Raw genomic sequence first — 16798 nt, 5'->3', positions numbered from 1 at the left:
ATTCATAAACAATTCATAAACATAAATAAAAGAAAAAAATAACATAACATACTGTAAAATAGAAAGATCGAATAGCATACACAATGCGTAGTTATTTTGTCTCAATTATAAAATGTTAGCTATCTTGTTTTATGTTAATGTTCGCTTGACAAGTGAAAAAATAAAAGACATAAGATTTTAAGTCTGAATATACAGCAAGACTGTCCACAGTTAGAACAACATAGATAACCCAATTACCCAGTGTAATTTGCATTTAGAGAACACAGCAACATTGGATTTATACTGCCATCAGACCGTTCTATATCATAAATATACTGTAGGGAATTTTGTGACTGTTTCCCCAAACATAATTTCTAATTCTTTCCATTTTCATTATCAAGTTTGAGAAAGATCAGTATAAAGAATAAGGTTGGTATGCTGCATTTCTGCTTTTATTTCTGAAGACATCCCCTTCTTATTGTGCAGGTAGACTACATTATGAATTGTTCTTTATGGTTTAAGGTGTATTTATCCATTTGTACTTTTGTTAATCCATCTGGGGTGGATTACGGCTGTACGTATTTTGTCGGGGAAAAAGAAGAAATTAATAAAAAAAGCATTAACCTCACAAACGGCTGCGTGGAGATTGTCATTCTGGGCTTCAATGAGCTCAGCCAGGAAGTAAGGGCCATAGGACACACAGCACTCCTTGGTCTCCTCTGTTAATATCTGAGTGAGGTCATCATGGTCTTCCACCCTGTTACAGAAGAGGGCGGAGGGTTACAATCCAGGACACACCCACCTTATTCATTTATTTTTATGTTTTATTTAACCAAGAAAAAGTTGCATTCAGATTGAAAATCTGTTTTACAAGAGAGCGCTGGTCAAGACAGGCAGAAGCACATTAAACATGGTTGCAGACACACCACATATAACAAATTACAGACATTATAAGTTGCAATTCACCAAGTGCATATATACATAATCAGGAGAATCAATAAAAGTAGCCAAGAAAAAAGTCAGTATAGTGTACAGGATCAAATAACAAAATAGAACAGCTCAAAAACATCAAAATTAACCTAATGTATGGTTATTATCTGAAGTCTTCTTGGTATGCACATGGACCAGCTTGAACTACCAACTACCAGCTGTTTCAAAACATAGGCTGAGCTGGTCAAACCATGTTGAGTATAGAGCTGGTCTAACTGGTCAACCAGCTACCAGCTGTTTCAAAACCTAGCTTGAGCTGTATTTTTCAGCAGGGCCACGCCCTGTAAATTGAGTGACGGTTGTGAGAATGACCTGGCTCTTCGGACATGCAGCGTGGGGCAGTAGCTGTGTCTGTGGCACACGAATGCTGACCACTGACACTCTGAGTCCTGGAGGCACGTGAGAGGTGTAAAAACCTCCAGCAAAGCTGGCTCTGGAAACATAAAACATGGGTTGAAGGACCCTATTACAATAAAGCAGTGGTCCTCACTTCTGGTCCTGGAGAGCCACATGATGTGCTGATTTTTGTTTTCGCCTTAATATCAGTAACCAATTCAGACCAAAGAAACCAGGTGAGGTGAGTTAACTGTGAAATGAACTGCTTTAATGGATCAATTAAGTGCCGAGCAACAACAAAAAAACAGCACATCCTACAGATCTCCAGGACCACTGCAGTAAAGTACTCTACTGTATGTCTTTGGGCAATGTATAATACAATTGTAATCAAGTACTCGGAATTGCACTCATTGCATTAATTGTAGTACAGTAGTGGTAACTGATATGAGGAAATGTTATCATGATAGTGATGTTTGATGTATGTCTCTCACCCAGGCAGGCGCTGTTTGGAATAACCATAAAGACATAGTGGAGCTCTGTGACGGCACTGAAGACTGTTCTGTAAGGGATCATACTGCTATTAGTAGATGCTTTTTATATTTTTGCTTTCAAGAAACCATTACCGGGCCAAAATACAATAATTACTCAATAATAATTTTACTTAACAGCACTATTCTATTAGTTCAAAAAATTTACACATAAATACATAGTCTTATAATATTCTTTATTTAAAATTCTTACATTCAGTTTAACTGAATGAGACAGCTTTGGCAAAGTCAAACTGCTAATTAGGAGCATGATACAGATACAAGCTATTATATCAAAACACAGGGACTGGAAGCAAATGAAAATTTATTCAGGTTAACAACTCACAGAAAAGAGCAGCCAGACATGTGGATACAAAATGACATGATTGATGGCGTTAACAATACAAAAGAAATGCCACTTTTTAACAAGCATCAGGAGGCAGCTCAATCTTATACAATACCAATATTTAAAGTTATTCTTTTTAATTAGGTTATACCACCAGTCAGTGACAGTGATGGGCAAGGTTTTTGCTTGTAAGTGAATGCTTAACCTTAACCTATGTATGGCAAAACTTTGCTGTGTCAGTACACTGAAGTAAACAGAGTATATATCGGAGCATATTGATCACTAAAAATGATCACACACTGCAATCCCTTATGGGAGTTTATGGTCTCCTTACCTTAAAATCTCACTAGCACTACCAAGGGAGAAGTCTGGCTGTGCCACAAATAGGTGCAAGAAGAGTGTATTCAGGGGCTGAGACACACACACACAAAGTAAAAAATGACATGATGTAGTTAGCGTTACTGACATCCTTACAAATACAGACACACACTAAGTACAAAATTACATGATTTAGTTAGCATTACTGACGTGCTTACTAATGTCATCAAGTGCACTTTGATATTTAGTTAGTCTTCTCCTGACACCAGTACTCACAGTGCATTTTTCAGAACTGAAATGCTGGTGCAACCATGGTGCCCAGTCAACGGGATCGACCACGTCGCTGCTGGGGTAGTCAAGGAAAGCAGCATGGGCAAGAATTTCATTTGTGGAATTGGTCACAGTCACTGCAAAATTTGCCCTCTCCCTGAAAAAGAAGCCAACTGCAACTTAATTCTGTCCTTCTGCCTACATAATATTTTGTACAGTATATACTGTATATAACAGGCTTCTGTATGCTGTAAAGAAAAATTATCAAACGTATGTACGTTATGAATAGCATGATTATTAGACAGTGGTTACAGAGAATGCCAACAAGTAAACAACGCCTAAGTAACGTTAAAGTTATTGAAAATGTCTAAAAGTTATAAAAATAAATTCCTCTCCTGGACTTACAACAGGTAAATGACATTCACTCTTCCAAAAACCTCTTCGGTCACAGGTGATATGAGGTCATTGATTTCGCGAGCATCAGACGACTCCGTTCTTCTCACGGTTATTGTCTCCACCTCATCACCCCAGTTAGTAGTCCTCATATTTAGCTATCCTAAGCGAATTAGAAAGAAGATAAAGAAATAAAGAGCGACTTTTGCATAATACTGTCGATATTTGTTTGTTTAAGTTTATCTGTCATCGACAGTGTGTTCGAACCAACGACACGCCTGAGCAGAGTGACCAACTAACTTAACTTACCTCATTTTGTCCAGCTGTCATTAATTTCATGTTTATTCGTGTCATTTAAAAAGATATAATTTTAAGACAGATTGCTAACCGCACATAATTTATGTTTTTTTTTACCTTTCATGCAGCATCAATGCCTGCCTGCACAAAACACTTGCAGTACTTCAGGAAAACAACATAGAATCTACCGTAACCATAGAAACAGAACGCTCATGATGTCACGCGTGTGAAAGGTCAGGGTGTAGAGGTTACGTACGTACGTGCGGCGTGTGATGGCGGCGAGCGCCATCGTTGTTTCTGATTTCGTATTTTCTGCACTTCATTGAATTGATCTTTAGATTTTTTTCCTACATTAGTGTATTTGGAGAAAATATCATAAAACATGGCTTCCACAGCGGCAGGAAAACAAAGAATACCGAAAGTGGCAAAGGTAAGTTAGTAAACGTTTAACGTTAGCTAAGTCGGATGAAAAAGGCCTTCCTTTATTTGTTGTTGTAGCTAACGCTTTTGCTTTGTAACTTTGTTACATTTACGACCAATAGTGCATTGATATGTTTGATAATTTTAACCAAGCTAAATATTTGCATGTGACTTAAGATGAGCACGGTATTTTTACGTTGTTTCAGGTGAAAAACAAAGCCCCAGCCGAAGTTCAGATCACAGCCGAGCAGTTGCTCAGAGAGGCTAAAGAGAGGGAACTAGAGCTTCTACCACCGCCACCCAAACAGAAGATCACAGATGAAGAAGAGCTGAATGATTACAAGTTAAAGAAGAGGAAAGTAAGTCATAAACCGTCAAAAAATCTACAGGAACTGCTACGTCAGGTTTCTTTTCTGGATCGAATTTAACTTAACATATTTTATTTGTAAGTTTTGGCCCGATGCGACTAAATTAGTTTACAGGAATATGCCGACTAACTTAATTTGTATCTTAGTATCTAGTCTTGTGACCCAAAGGCTACATGTTAAATTTCTTTCCATGTCCCAGTAAGGCTGTCTCCGGCATATATGCACAGCTATGTTGCAAGGAGATCTCTTGTTATATAATTGAATGTACACTCATTGAGCACTTTATTAGACTTATTTAATGTTCTGCTGTATACCACTGTTGTAATGTGTGCTTATTTGCGTTACTGTCACCTTCCTGTCAGCTTTTACCAGCCATTCTCCTTGGACCTCTCTCGTTAACAAGGCGTTATTGCCTGCAGAACTGCTGCTCACTGGATGCTTTTTTGCTTTCTGCACCATTTTACTCAAACTCTAGAGACTGTTGTGTGTGAAAATCCCTGGACATCAGCAGTTTATGAGATACTCCAACCAACCTGTCTGGCACCAACAATCATTGTCACTTTTTTTCCCCCCATTCTGATGGTTGATGTGAACATTAACTGAAGCTTTTGACCCTTAATTGTATGCATCGCACTGCTACAATTGGCTGATTAAATAATCACATTAATAAAGTGCTTGGGTGAGGAAAATAGTAATTGGAGTGCACTGTTCCTGCCTTTCGTACTAGTAAGGTAATCACTGGACAATTTATATAAACATTCATTCAGAAGTACGCTAATGCAGTGAAATTGGAAAAGGAGTGGTACAAATATAAACAGGAAACTGATGTTATTGCCCTTGTGGCCTATTTGAGGTAGGAATCCAGCAAATGAGTGTAGATTTGATACCTATGTTAGGGCATCTTATATTTATGTTGATCCAAGTCCCTTGTGTAATATCAAACTGTAATTTATTGGGGTGCCAGACTTCAAATGATTATACAAATAGAATCACTGCATTATCAAATGCTTGAGAACAACCAGGTTTTCTTTCAAAAGGAAAAGTGGCAGGTTGTTATTTCATAGAAAATAATGCCCACAGACTAAGGCCATCAACAATTGTGCCCTTAAATCCAGATTCATCTGTGATCAAAGGGCTGTGGATATCTTTGGGGAATTCTGCCCCAAGGCTTTACTTATGGATTTCATCCTATCTGAATCTGCATGGAGAGAATTTTTTTATTCTGTCAGGAGGTGGAGCTGTTCTCTCCCTATCTCCCTCTTTCTTCTGTTTTTAAACAACAATGTCTAAATAACTGTGCTTGTAACTTTCTTCTCAGAAAGTAGTATTTGTATTTTCCATTTTTGTAGATATTCAAATTCTTCATAATGGAGAATTTGCCAAACACAATTGATTTTGTGCCATGACAGGGATTTGAAGACAATATCAGGAAGAACCGTACTGTCATCAGCAACTGGATAAAGTACGCGCAATGGGAGGAGAGTCTCAAGGAGGTCCAGAGGTACTGCACTCTGACAACAGCTATGAATGAGCCCTGCAAAGCATTTACCGTTCTAGCGTTTCTAAATTTCACATTTTCATGTTTTCCGTCCATGTAGAGCTCGCTCCATCTACGAGCGTGCTCTGGATGTGGACCACCGGAACATCGCTCTCTGGCTGAAATACGCCGAGATGGAGATGAAGAACCGGCAGGTGAACCATGCCAGGAACATCTGGGACAGAGCCATCACCATCCTGCCCCGGGTTAACCAGTTCTGGTAAGCATTCACTCCCTAAGTGTAATTTTGACTGTAGCCCCAGGTTAACCAGTTCTGCACTGAACAATGTCAGTATTCTACATGGCTCAACAATTACAAAACATAACATAAGGATGAGAACAGCCCATTCAGCGAAACAATGTTCGCCAATTTCCTACGACTAAGGCGTCCCTAGCAATTCCACACAGTGACCACTCTATATGAGATTATGTCCAGGCTTTTCTGCCTCGTCTCACACTTTTCCTGCATCCTTCCCTCTGTCCAGGTATAAGTACAGCTACATGGAGGAGATGTTGGGCAATGTTGCTGGGTGCAGGCAGGTGTTTGAGCGCTGGATGGAGTGGGAGCCAGAGGAGCAGGCCTGGCACTCCTTCATTAACTTTGAGCTGCGCTACAAGGAGGTGGAGAAGGCACGCTCCATCTACGAGCGATATATCCTTACCCCATAACCGGCTGTGTTTTGTTTTTCCATGTTGTTAGTGTGACAGAGGCTGGTTGGCAGCAGGTTTAGAACCTCACCCCCCTGCCGTCCAAATGGCAGGATTATGGGGACTGTTAGCTGTCCCGGTTTAAACTCTAGGGGGTTCTAATGCTAGCTTGTGTCTCTGAAACACAGGGGGTGGTAAAGGGCAGAGTCCAGGAGGCAGAAAGTAAAGGTCCTGTCATGCGTTTCTTCCACCCATAAACTCAGTCAGTTGAATTTACTAATAGTTTTTTCCTCCTGGCTGAAGAATTGTGCTAATTAGTGAAATTGTGTGGAACAAAATAATGGGAAGGACATGTACTTTATGAACCTGTATTTTACAACTCTGGTAAAAGGTGGGTATAAATTGGTTGTTGACATGTCTGTCTTATCTTTAGAAGTCAAATGTCATTGCCCCACAGTCTTTGTTTCGTTCAGTTATGGTGCTTAACTCCAGTGAACTTGTGATCGTCCACCCTGAGGTGAAGAACTGGATCAAGTACGCTCACTTTGAGGAAAAGCACGGCTACATCGCGCACAGCAGGAAGGTGTTTGAGAGAGCGGTGGAGTTCTTCGGAGAGGACAACATCAATGAAAACCTCTACGTGGCCTTTGCCAGATTTGAAGAGAAACAAAAAGAGGTGAGATGTCCTGCAACCACCATGTTTTTCCCTGCCGGCACAGATTTTTTTGGCTTACCCCTTGGTCCCAGCTGCACTGTGAATCATTAGCCTGGTCTCGTCTTTCCAGTTCGAGCGCGTTCGCGTTGTCTACAAATATGCCCTGGACCGGATTCCCAAGCAGAAGGCACAGGAGCTCTTCAAGAGCTACACCGTCTTCGAGAAGAAGTTCGGAGACCGGAGGGGCATAGAAGACGTCATTGTCAACAAGAGGCGCTTTCAGTACGAGGAGGAGGTCAAGGTGAGCTCACGGTACCTTCTGAGGAATTTCTGAGGAACAGCAGGTGTAAGATGAATCAGCGTTTTTACACGTCTCCACCTCAAACTTTTTTGACTGAATCTCACCCTTGGTAGGCGAATCCCCACAATTACGATGCCTGGTTTGATTACCTCCGCCTGGTGGAGAGCGATGCAGATCCCGACACTGTCAGGGAGGTTTATGAGAGGGCCATCGCTAATATTCCCCCTATCCAAGAGAAGAGACACTGGAGGAGGTACATCTACCTCTGGATCAACTACGCCCTGTATGAGGAGCTGGAAGTCAAGGTAGGCCATGAAGACCCTTAGTGTTTTACCAGTGCACTAAGAACCAACTTCAGTGAATGTTAATGCATGGGAATATTATAAGCATCTATTGATATGCATCTATTGAGGTTTATTTAAGGTTAAACGACAAAATAGAAATATTTGGTAAACTGCAGTTAATGACAATCCCTCATTCTTCTGAAATCTGACATCCTGGACCCACAAAGCAAAATCAAATGCTTGTTCAAATACCTGTTCTGTAGAATTTCTGTGTGTTAGTGCTTGCTAGCTAGCTGACCAACAAATTGAGAGAATTACTGCATGGAAAGAGGTTTAAGGATCAATGCAAGAAGCTAATTTCCACGTACCTTCTGAATTACTCAATCTTATACTATTTACTTGTGCCAGAATTTTTCTATGTTAGTTGGAGCAAGGCAGTATAATTTAGATTTGTGGAACTTTTTCTCAGGTTATTGTTGGAATCAGTGCTTATGATTGTTTTCTTAAACTGTAATTGTTACGTTCTCCTTAATAACAGGATCCTGAAAGAACAAGGCAAGTCTATCAGGCATGTCTTGAGCTCATCCCTCATAAAAAGGTATGTGATTACAGTGTGTTTATATGTCCACTTACCCTGGTCAGTATGTGGTACTTTATTAGTGGTGCTACTCAGAAGTATTGGGGAAAATGTAATTATTTCCCTGTTATTTGGTGTGTGTTTTTTTTTTTTTTTTTTTTGGTGTGTTCCTGGTGAAGCAGAGTTCCAGTGAATGTTCCAGTGTGCCCGCATGAATACAACATTTTTTGTGGGTTGCTGAATTGTTGCTGCGTACTAATAGGATATTTCTCCCCTCCCCAGTTCACATTTGCCAAAATCTGGTTGTTGTACGGCCAGTTTGAAATACGACAGAAGAATCTTGTGTTTGCCAGGCGTGGTATGGTAAGTTGTTTCACCATCACCTGAAATTCATAAATCATGTAGATTTACACGGTTCATCCTGGCAGAAAAATGATTAGCCTGCAAAAACCTTTCTCTGGATGTCTTTATAATGCATCTAAGCTCTGGCATATTTCCTTATTTTATCCAGGGTACAGCTATCGGTAAGTGCCCAAAGAACAAGCTTTTCAAGGGTTACATCGAGCTGGAGCTTCAGCTGAGAGAGTTTGACCGTTGTCGGAAGCTGTACGAGAAGTACCTGGAGTTCGCTCCGGAAAACTGCACCACCTGGATCAAATTCGCCGAGCTGGAGACCATCCTGGGAGATACGGACAGGGCGCGAGCCATATTCGAGCTGGCGATTGGACAGCCCCGCCTGGATATGCCAGAGGTGAGGCCTCCCGTTTAAAATTGTCCTTCCCATGCCCGACTATCACAGACCAGAGTTTGACTACGATTGATACTTTATCTTACGTTTTTCAAGGTTACATTTGCCCATTTTGCAGTGAATGGTATAAGGGCATGTTTATATACTATAATTAAAGCTGCCTTTGATTAATTACGTAACTGTTTTGGATTCAAGTACTTTTCTGTGCTCATTTGATCTTGCATGGTGCAACTGAGCCAACCAAGAGGACCAGAAGGCATTTCATACGTGCCAATACACCAGACAAGCACAGTCTAGCGTAGAAGTATTTGAATCCAAAACAATTGTGAAGTTGACCCAGGTCTGAATAGCAGCATTGAGTTCAACCGTTTTATTCTGCGTGAAATTAATCCGTAGGTGCTGTGGAAGTCGTACATCGACTCTGAGATCGAGCAGGAGGAGTACGGAAACACACGAGAGCTTTACAAGAGGCTGCTTCAGCGCACGCAGCATGTGAAGGTAAGAGCTTCACCACGTACACTCCACCCACCTACAGCTAAAGTAGAGGACTGGAACAAAGTGTCAACAAATCATGTCCATCGTCCGCAGTTACGAGTTTGTATGTCAATTGCTGCTGGTTTACTTACAGAACTTGTTAACTTCTATAACTTTCTTGTATGTTAACTTATGTAACTTGATCTTTTGTAGTTTTGTTTTGTGTCCACTTGTTTTCATGTTGCCAAACATTTCTATTACTGGTATGGACCTGTTTCACTTTGCAAGTTACCTTACATCAGGGCTGGCCAACCCTGTTCCTGGGGATCTAATGTCCTGTAGGTTTTCACTCCAACCCTATCAGAACTGGAGTTCAGCAGCACGAGATCTCATTGAGCTGCAAATTGTTTGAAGCGGGTATGCCAAATTAGGGTTGACATTTTAGTCAATTAGCACACGCTTTTAATCCAAAGCGACTTTAAAATCAGAAGGGAGGACTAAGATATAATTGGAAAAGGTGTGTTTTCAGTCTGCATCAAAATATGGGGAGGCATTTAGGCAAGTCAGAACAAAAAAACGAGCGTGAACGTGCAGCTCGACCACCTGGTGCTCGTAACGAGGGGCCCGCAAGGCAACCGCAGCTAACTGCGATGCCCGTGTCCCGCAGGTATGGATCAGCTACGCGCACTTCGAGCTGTCCATCGAGGGCGGAGGCCGCCTGGGGAGGTGCCGGCAGATCTACGAGGAGGCCAACAAGGGAATGCGCAGCTGCGAGGAGAAGGAGGAACGGCTCATGCTGCTGGAGTCCTGGCGAGACTTCGAGCGCGAGTTCGGCAATGACAGCACGCAGGACCGCGTCAGCAAGCTGCTGCCCGAGAAGGTCAAGAAGAGGAGGAAGCTGACCGCCGAGGACGGGGTGAGAACACGCCCGCTGTTTGAGCGCTCAGTCAGCAGGGGGAGCCAAAAGCACCTGTGCGTGTTTTTACGTTTAGCGTGTGCAAAACGTTTAACGCCCACAACTAGCAACACGACCAATGATTGGTGCAAAACAAATACCTTCACAAATGTCTTGGTATGCTATTGGTTTTACCTGTACTAAAGGTCTTAGTAAATTAGGTCCTAAGTGTAGAGGGGCGGGCTTACAAACCTGAGATGCATCACATTCGCTTGATAAAGTCCCAAATTTTCTGTTTTTCCCCACTGCTTGGCCTCCCCTTCTTAGAGCTACAACTTGCTGCTTTTTTATAACAATTGTTATGAGTGATCATCCAAAATGTGTCTCTGGGAAAGATGATTGCTACCCTAGGAAATGGAATGTCAATTTTTTTATCAGTATCATAACATATATAGCAACACATTTTAAGACAATTATTGTATATTTTTGATGTAATACCTTATGTTCTATTTCCTGACAAAAGCATTTTGTCAGTGCTTGATGCTGTTTAGATTTTGGGCAAACTAAGAAGTAGGTAACGGTAGGAAAAGGCAAGCATTGCTGGTCTGAATGGCCTGTTCTCATCATTATCTTATGTTATTTCGCATTGATTGTTTACGTTTACTGTGTATTTGTGTGGAGGAATCGGATGCACGGTCTTATATAATGTTGTTTCTCTTCCTCCCTCAGTCGGACGCTGGCTGGGAAGAGTATTACGACTACATCTTCCCGGAGGACGCGGCCAACCAGCCCAACCTCAAGCTGCTGGCCATGGCCAAGATGTGGAAGAAAGAGCAGATGCAGGACGAGGTGGACGAGGAGGAAGAGGAGGAGCTGGCCCGGGAGAGGGAGTGGGAACTAGCCAAAGAGAAGGAGAGGGAGGAGGAGGAGAGGCTGATGGAGGAAGCCAGACAGAGGGAGAAGGAGGAAGAGGAGGAAGAGGAGGAGGACGAGGAGGAAGGAGAGGGTAGAACGCCACGGCGAGAGAGGAACGGTGAACCCCGGGAGAAGCGAAGCCCCGAGGGGGCGGCGCACGATGACCGCGACGATGACGATGAAAGCAGCAGCAGCAGCAGCGGGAGCAGCAGCAGGAGCAGCAGCGGGAGCAGCAGCAGCGATAGCGGTAGCGGAAGCGACAGTGACAGTGACAACGATGACGAAGCCAAGAAAGCCAAGAGCAACAAAGACAGCAAAAAGAAGAACGATGAGGCCTAATTTCTGATGACAGGAAAAAATGTATTCTCTCAAAAAATGACTGTTTTGGCCTCTATTCTTCACTCGGGTTTACTTCTGGTTTCTTTCTGCTTTTTTTATACAAAAGAATAAAAAATGAATCCATTTTGTCATTGAGAATTTGCTACGGTTCCTGTCATTGCTTCGTAATGTCCCCTTCAGCTTCCTCGGATATCAAGGAACCGTACATGAGTATTGTATTAATTTGCCTTTTAAACTGTTTCAGAAAGAAAAGGCTGAGAACTAGTAAAAGTAGCAGTGGGAAGGTAAATTGAATGTCAGCTTGTTTTTTCCAAGTTAACAGCATTTGTATGACAACCGTATCTTGTGAATGTACATTTACATGAGAAAAAAGTTTCAGTATTTTCAAGGATTGGTGTAAATTGCTTTTGCAATGGCCTTTCTAATAATAAAAAAATAACTTGCCACCCCCAAGTTTCACATACATAGCCTTCTGTAAGCATTTGGAGTGTGGTACAGTTTCTATTCTTTTCACTCTACTTTGCAATGAAACAATGAATATGAGGTTAAAGTGCACGGTCACCTTTAATTTAATTTTTATGGCAATTTTGGCTGATATAGGAATTTCATCCATTTTTATACATAGTCCCACCATTTTAGGGGACCAAAGCTAAGTGATTGGACAGTTGGCTTCTTTACTGATTATGATTAGTTGGCTGTATTCTGTCACTTCCTTAGTGCATATGCAGTATAAGAAATCTTTCAGTTTCTTGTCTGGATTCTAGGCTTTTGGAGTCTTTCTTGAACATCAAGCAAGCTGTTATGAGGCTGGGAAATAACACAAAAAAGACCAAGTGTCATAGGCTTGGCAAAACAAACTGGAAAATAATTTAGAATAAAGAGCGTTCGTGTATGTTTGGGATTATTGCTTTGCTGTGGGATAAAACAACATCCAATGACCCTCCATACTTTGCTCTTACCATCACTCTGATACAAGTGCATCTTGGTCTCATCTGTCCACAAGACCTTTTTCCAGAACTCTGCGGGCTCTTTTAGGTACTTCTTAGCAAGCTGTAGCCTGGCCATCTTGTTTGAGGGCGAGTTTTGGAACGAAACTGCAGAACAGGGTCAGCAATCTGCTATTTGCAGCTAACTAGTGATTTGCATCTTGCAGTGTAACCTCTAGATATGTCTGTGAAGTCTGCACTGTACTCACTAACATATCCACACCTGCCTCTTTAAGAGTGTTTCTGATCACACAGGTGTTAGGGGTTTTTTCTTACAGCGAGAATTCTTTGGTCCTCAACTATAGAGGTCTTCCTTGGCCTACCTTTACAATTATTGAGCTCACAAGCACTATTTGTTTGTAATGATGACAGAATTAAATTTTGTCAGAATTGTGAACCTTTAACATGATTGATCACAGTATTGTCATTTCAAGGTCTGGACAGTTTTTGCCTCAGTCCATAAAATCGGCTAGGAGGTAAGCACTCTGTTTTCAGCTGGCAAACATTTTACATTTTACTTTTTACAGTTGTAATTTATGCAAGTATGGAAAACTCATGTTAGAATTAAAGAACGTGATCCTACTAATTAGCAGTTCAATGAGGTGTGCTTTGCTAGGGTTGGAGTGAAAACCTCGAGGATAGTAGATCTCCAGGAGCAGGATTGGGAAGCTCTGCCTTATGGGTTCCTATGAACGTGCATTATAGACATAAAGCAGGGATAAACAAATCTGGTTCCTTTAATCCAAATCCAGTCTTGGTTTTATTTTCTTTCTGGTAAGTAACTGAACAATTTGTGCTACTGCTTGGCCAGACTGTCCCAGGTAAAGAGACTGGAAAAGCAGCAGTTTCTGGCCCTCAAGGACCGTGATTTGATGTAAAGCACTACGTACAAAGGCAATCTTATTGGCAATGGGCAGCACAGGTCTTTGCATACAGGCTATTCTACCAACATTGGTAGGGGCAACAGCATGCATGTAGAGTGTTTCATGTTTCCGCTTAGTAGCTATAAGTAATGCGCATTTTAGTCTTATATTGAGACTTGATTTTACTTGAAAAATTGTTTTAAAAAAAAAAAGACAGTAAGACAGTTTGACTCATTTCAAGATTTACCAATGGAATAAGAAAAACTCACTTGCCAAGCAAACAGTAACTTACAACAAGCTAATATTTTCTACTTGATAGAAATTAATAAAAAATACTAAGAAAAGACAGACTTTTTGCAATGAATGGAAAATATTCTCTTCTCAATCCTGGTCTTGCAGTTTCTTATTTTGTTCATTAGGTTTTCATTGATACTAATTTATTAATACTTATTTGATATGCTTTTAGAGCAGTCTGGATCTTCGTTGGGAGTCTTCAATATAATATTTTTTTCTGCCATCTAGTGGAGAGACTGTAAAAGATTTTTTTTTTTATGTGATCCTCACATGGATTTTAGGCCCATCTAATTTCCTCCCCTGTCTTTTTTTCCACTGAAATATTATGTCAGGATCTAGTATAATGAGAATTATGTAATGTTATTATGCTTATGAATATCTAAATATTTTTACACTGGTTTGTGTATCACTGTCTGATACACAAACGGTATCACTATCACTGTAGTACTAGTATTGTGATACTTTGTATCGTGATACTTGATCACAATATATTGCATTGTTTTCTTGTTTCATACTTTCAGTGGGAGTGCACAATACTTTTTTTTTTTTTGGAGAAAGACTGACATTTAAGAAGAAAATGGAGCTTGGAGAAAGTGTCGGTTATTGTTATGGCTGAACTGAATTTGATATGCCTGAAGGTTTGTAGGAAATGCTGTTGTCACTTGGGGTTCAGTGGGTGGAGTTATAATAGAAAAGTGAATACCTTCACCATGATTTCCCTTGGTCCATAGTCTGGAGTTTTGTACAGCTGTTAACACAGTGCAGATATGGACTGGCTTAAGTTTATTTGCCATTTTGGGATTCTTTTTATTTATTGTGGAGCGCAAACACCAAGGTATTGTAACATGTCTTTTTCTCAGTGTCTTGATTTTAATAACATGTATCCATAGGTAGAATTGAAGTGCTAAATGTGTATATTGTATACATGATCAAGGAAGGCTCATATTTGTTTATTATTTGCTGTGATTGATATCAGTACCTATATTCACCAACAATGTGCAAAGAAGTCATAGCAAAGTCCACTTCATAGACCTAATCGATATTGCCAATCCTGCTCCTCAATTCCGGCTCAATTATGCGGGCGTAAACTTGAAAAAGGTTGTTCCTCAGGAAATACTGTGTCGCAGATATAAGTCTCCATTTTATATCATTGTAAATGATCTAGCTCTAGCAGCTTCCAGGCCAGTTTGGAGGTTAAACATTTCATGACCTTTCATATTTCTTTCTCTGTGCCCTGCTGTCTGGCTCTCTTTCTCCCTTAGTCCCAGGCCGAGCCCTTCATATCTCATCTCATCTCCGCAAGTTCTGCGGCCCAAAATAAATACCTCTCTGTCAGTCACTGTCCTTGCTCAATACCCCTTAAGGGTGACCTCAGAGATCGTCAATGGTAACACCAGCGTGGTCAGCGCTCAGGAAGGTCTTTTTCAAGGAGGTAAACGGGTTGAATCAAGGGTTTGGGGCCACTTCTGCCTTATTTTTGTCAGCAGCCTTTCAGTCTTGGCTAATAATAGCAGGTTCTGATATATAGACTGTTTAGACACTTCTACGGTAATAAGATGGAAGTATTTTCAATGTAACATTTCTGTTATGTTTGAATTTGATGGGGATATTGCCATGAAAACACTTTTTTGTGTGTTTTGAAACATTGTGTTAAGATGGACAGGAATCGGTTAAAAAAAGCTCAGTCTAAATATTGTTATGTTATTGTTTTATTTAAAGGTTCAACTGGTCTTCTGGTTCTCCCTCCTGTAAGTATGATTCATATCACATTAACAAAGGTATTTAGGTATTTTTAAGGTACTGTGACAGGACACAGTAATAATGACAATTCATTTTTTCTGCAATCTAATTTCACTCCATGTAGTCTGGGGCAACATGTTTAATCCCAATGCTGAAATATAACAACAGTAAATATGCTATGTTGTACCTATTATGAATACTTACGATTTATGGTTATTGGTGGTCACTGCCTTCTAAATCAGCTTAAAGCTAATTATATGTCTACCACATAAATCCAGCAGTCTTCAGTCTTCCTATAACTAAATGCGCTGAATTGTCAAGAGTTTCATTGAAGTAGGTCGGTAACTATTTAATAGTTAATACCACATTGGCACAAAACAGTTGGCATGTTGCATTTTAAGTGGAAAACATCAGAGACAATGATAAACTGCATATTATACACTCAGAAATGAACATAAATTAAAACCTCACTGTGAGATATGGAGAGGATTCTCCGCTGTTTCAATCTCATAATGTGTCTGCTCTTTTTGCATTCAGACGATAAAACGGATGATAGGGTCTGCCCGTGATTTAAAGTCATATGAAGGAACAAGCACACTATCATTGCATAAATAATGGGTAGAAACTATCAACCTTCATCATCTTCTAGTCTGCTCTTAAAATATCAGCCAGCCAGCTACAGTTGAATAAAAGTGCCTGATATGAATGTGAATGTGATAATTGAATTAGGTGGTGTTGCTAAGAGAAATTATCTTGGTTGGGGCAGGGAGGGCAGGTGTTTGAGATCCTCTAGATAAGTAATCCCCATTCCTGGTGCAAATGGTGGGAAGAAGCGATGCCTGTCCATAGGAATATCTAGGACTGGATCACAGAGTCAATACAAGGTATATGCTGTAATACCATGAATTTGATAACACTACAAAGTAATGTTTCGAGCATAATGCCTCAGAACACCAGTTTGCGGCCTCTTCCTCAGTCTATTTTTCAATTCTGCTCCTGCTTGAACTTTTGGATGAGAGTGTAATTGTGTTCCATCGGACCTGGATCATAAGCACTTCTTGTTCAGACATGGTCTCAAGCCTGTATCAGGTGGCATATTTTAGAAGAAAAGCAGAAAAGTATCATCCTTTCGACCAAATATTTTGTTTTGTTGTAAACTGGAGCGAGGACAGCATAAAGTAACAGGTCTGAGGTTAATAACATAGTGCTGAACCTGGCATCCTGATAGCCCCACAGTTGACTCACCATGAAAAACAAAAAAATGAGTTGATCTCATGTGTTTTAGCCTTATATTTAAA

At 40.6% G+C, this 16798-nt stretch overlaps 3 protein-coding genes across 3 annotated transcripts in view; 2 read left to right on the top strand and 1 right to left on the bottom strand.

Annotated features, from left to right (window-relative positions):
* The window catches only part of cfap61 (cilia and flagella associated protein 61), a 33348-nt gene extending 29723 nt beyond the window's left edge, over nucleotides 1-3625 (bottom strand). Inside the window, exons 1-7 of the mRNA XM_061243633.1 lie at nucleotides 3574-3625; nucleotides 3172-3322; nucleotides 2773-2923; nucleotides 2513-2589; nucleotides 1797-1864; nucleotides 1282-1402; nucleotides 604-736 (exon numbers count right to left, since the gene is read on the bottom strand). Of these exons, the coding sequence (XP_061099617.1) occupies nucleotides 604-736; nucleotides 1282-1402; nucleotides 1797-1864; nucleotides 2513-2589; nucleotides 2773-2923; nucleotides 3172-3311 (690 nt within the window). The 5' untranslated portion in view covers nucleotides 3312-3322; nucleotides 3574-3625. The remainder of the gene's footprint in view (nucleotides 1-603; nucleotides 737-1281; nucleotides 1403-1796; nucleotides 1865-2512; nucleotides 2590-2772; nucleotides 2924-3171; nucleotides 3323-3573) is intronic.
* Nucleotides 3626-3666: 41 nt separating this feature from the next.
* crnkl1 (crooked neck pre-mRNA splicing factor 1) lies at nucleotides 3667-12070 on the top strand. The gene is made up of 14 exons (XM_061243634.1): nucleotides 3667-3886; nucleotides 4083-4235; nucleotides 5654-5745; nucleotides 5843-6001; nucleotides 6267-6433; nucleotides 6927-7105; nucleotides 7215-7385; nucleotides 7499-7690; nucleotides 8208-8267; nucleotides 8529-8609; nucleotides 8758-8997; nucleotides 9391-9492; nucleotides 10136-10384; nucleotides 11093-12070. Exons 1-14 carry the CDS (start codon nucleotides 3839-3841, stop codon nucleotides 11615-11617), a joined length of 2418 nt encoding a protein of 805 aa, XP_061099618.1. The 5' UTR covers nucleotides 3667-3838; the 3' UTR covers nucleotides 11618-12070.
* The window catches only part of cd109 (CD109 molecule), a 29048-nt gene continuing 24034 nt past the window's right edge, over nucleotides 11785-16798 (top strand). The window contains exons 1-2 of the mRNA XM_061241686.1: nucleotides 11785-11819; nucleotides 15023-15212. Coding sequence (XP_061097670.1) covers nucleotides 11785-11819; nucleotides 15023-15212 — 225 coding nt within the window. The remainder of the gene's footprint in view (nucleotides 11820-15022; nucleotides 15213-16798) is intronic.

The sequence above is a fragment of the Conger conger genome, chromosome 5 (assembly GCF_963514075.1).
Source record: "Conger conger chromosome 5, fConCon1.1, whole genome shotgun sequence".
Lineage (NCBI taxonomy): Eukaryota > Metazoa > Chordata > Actinopteri > Anguilliformes > Congridae > Conger > Conger conger.
Note: the sequence above shows the minus strand (reverse complement) of the source record. Positions and strands in the feature narration are given on the sequence as shown.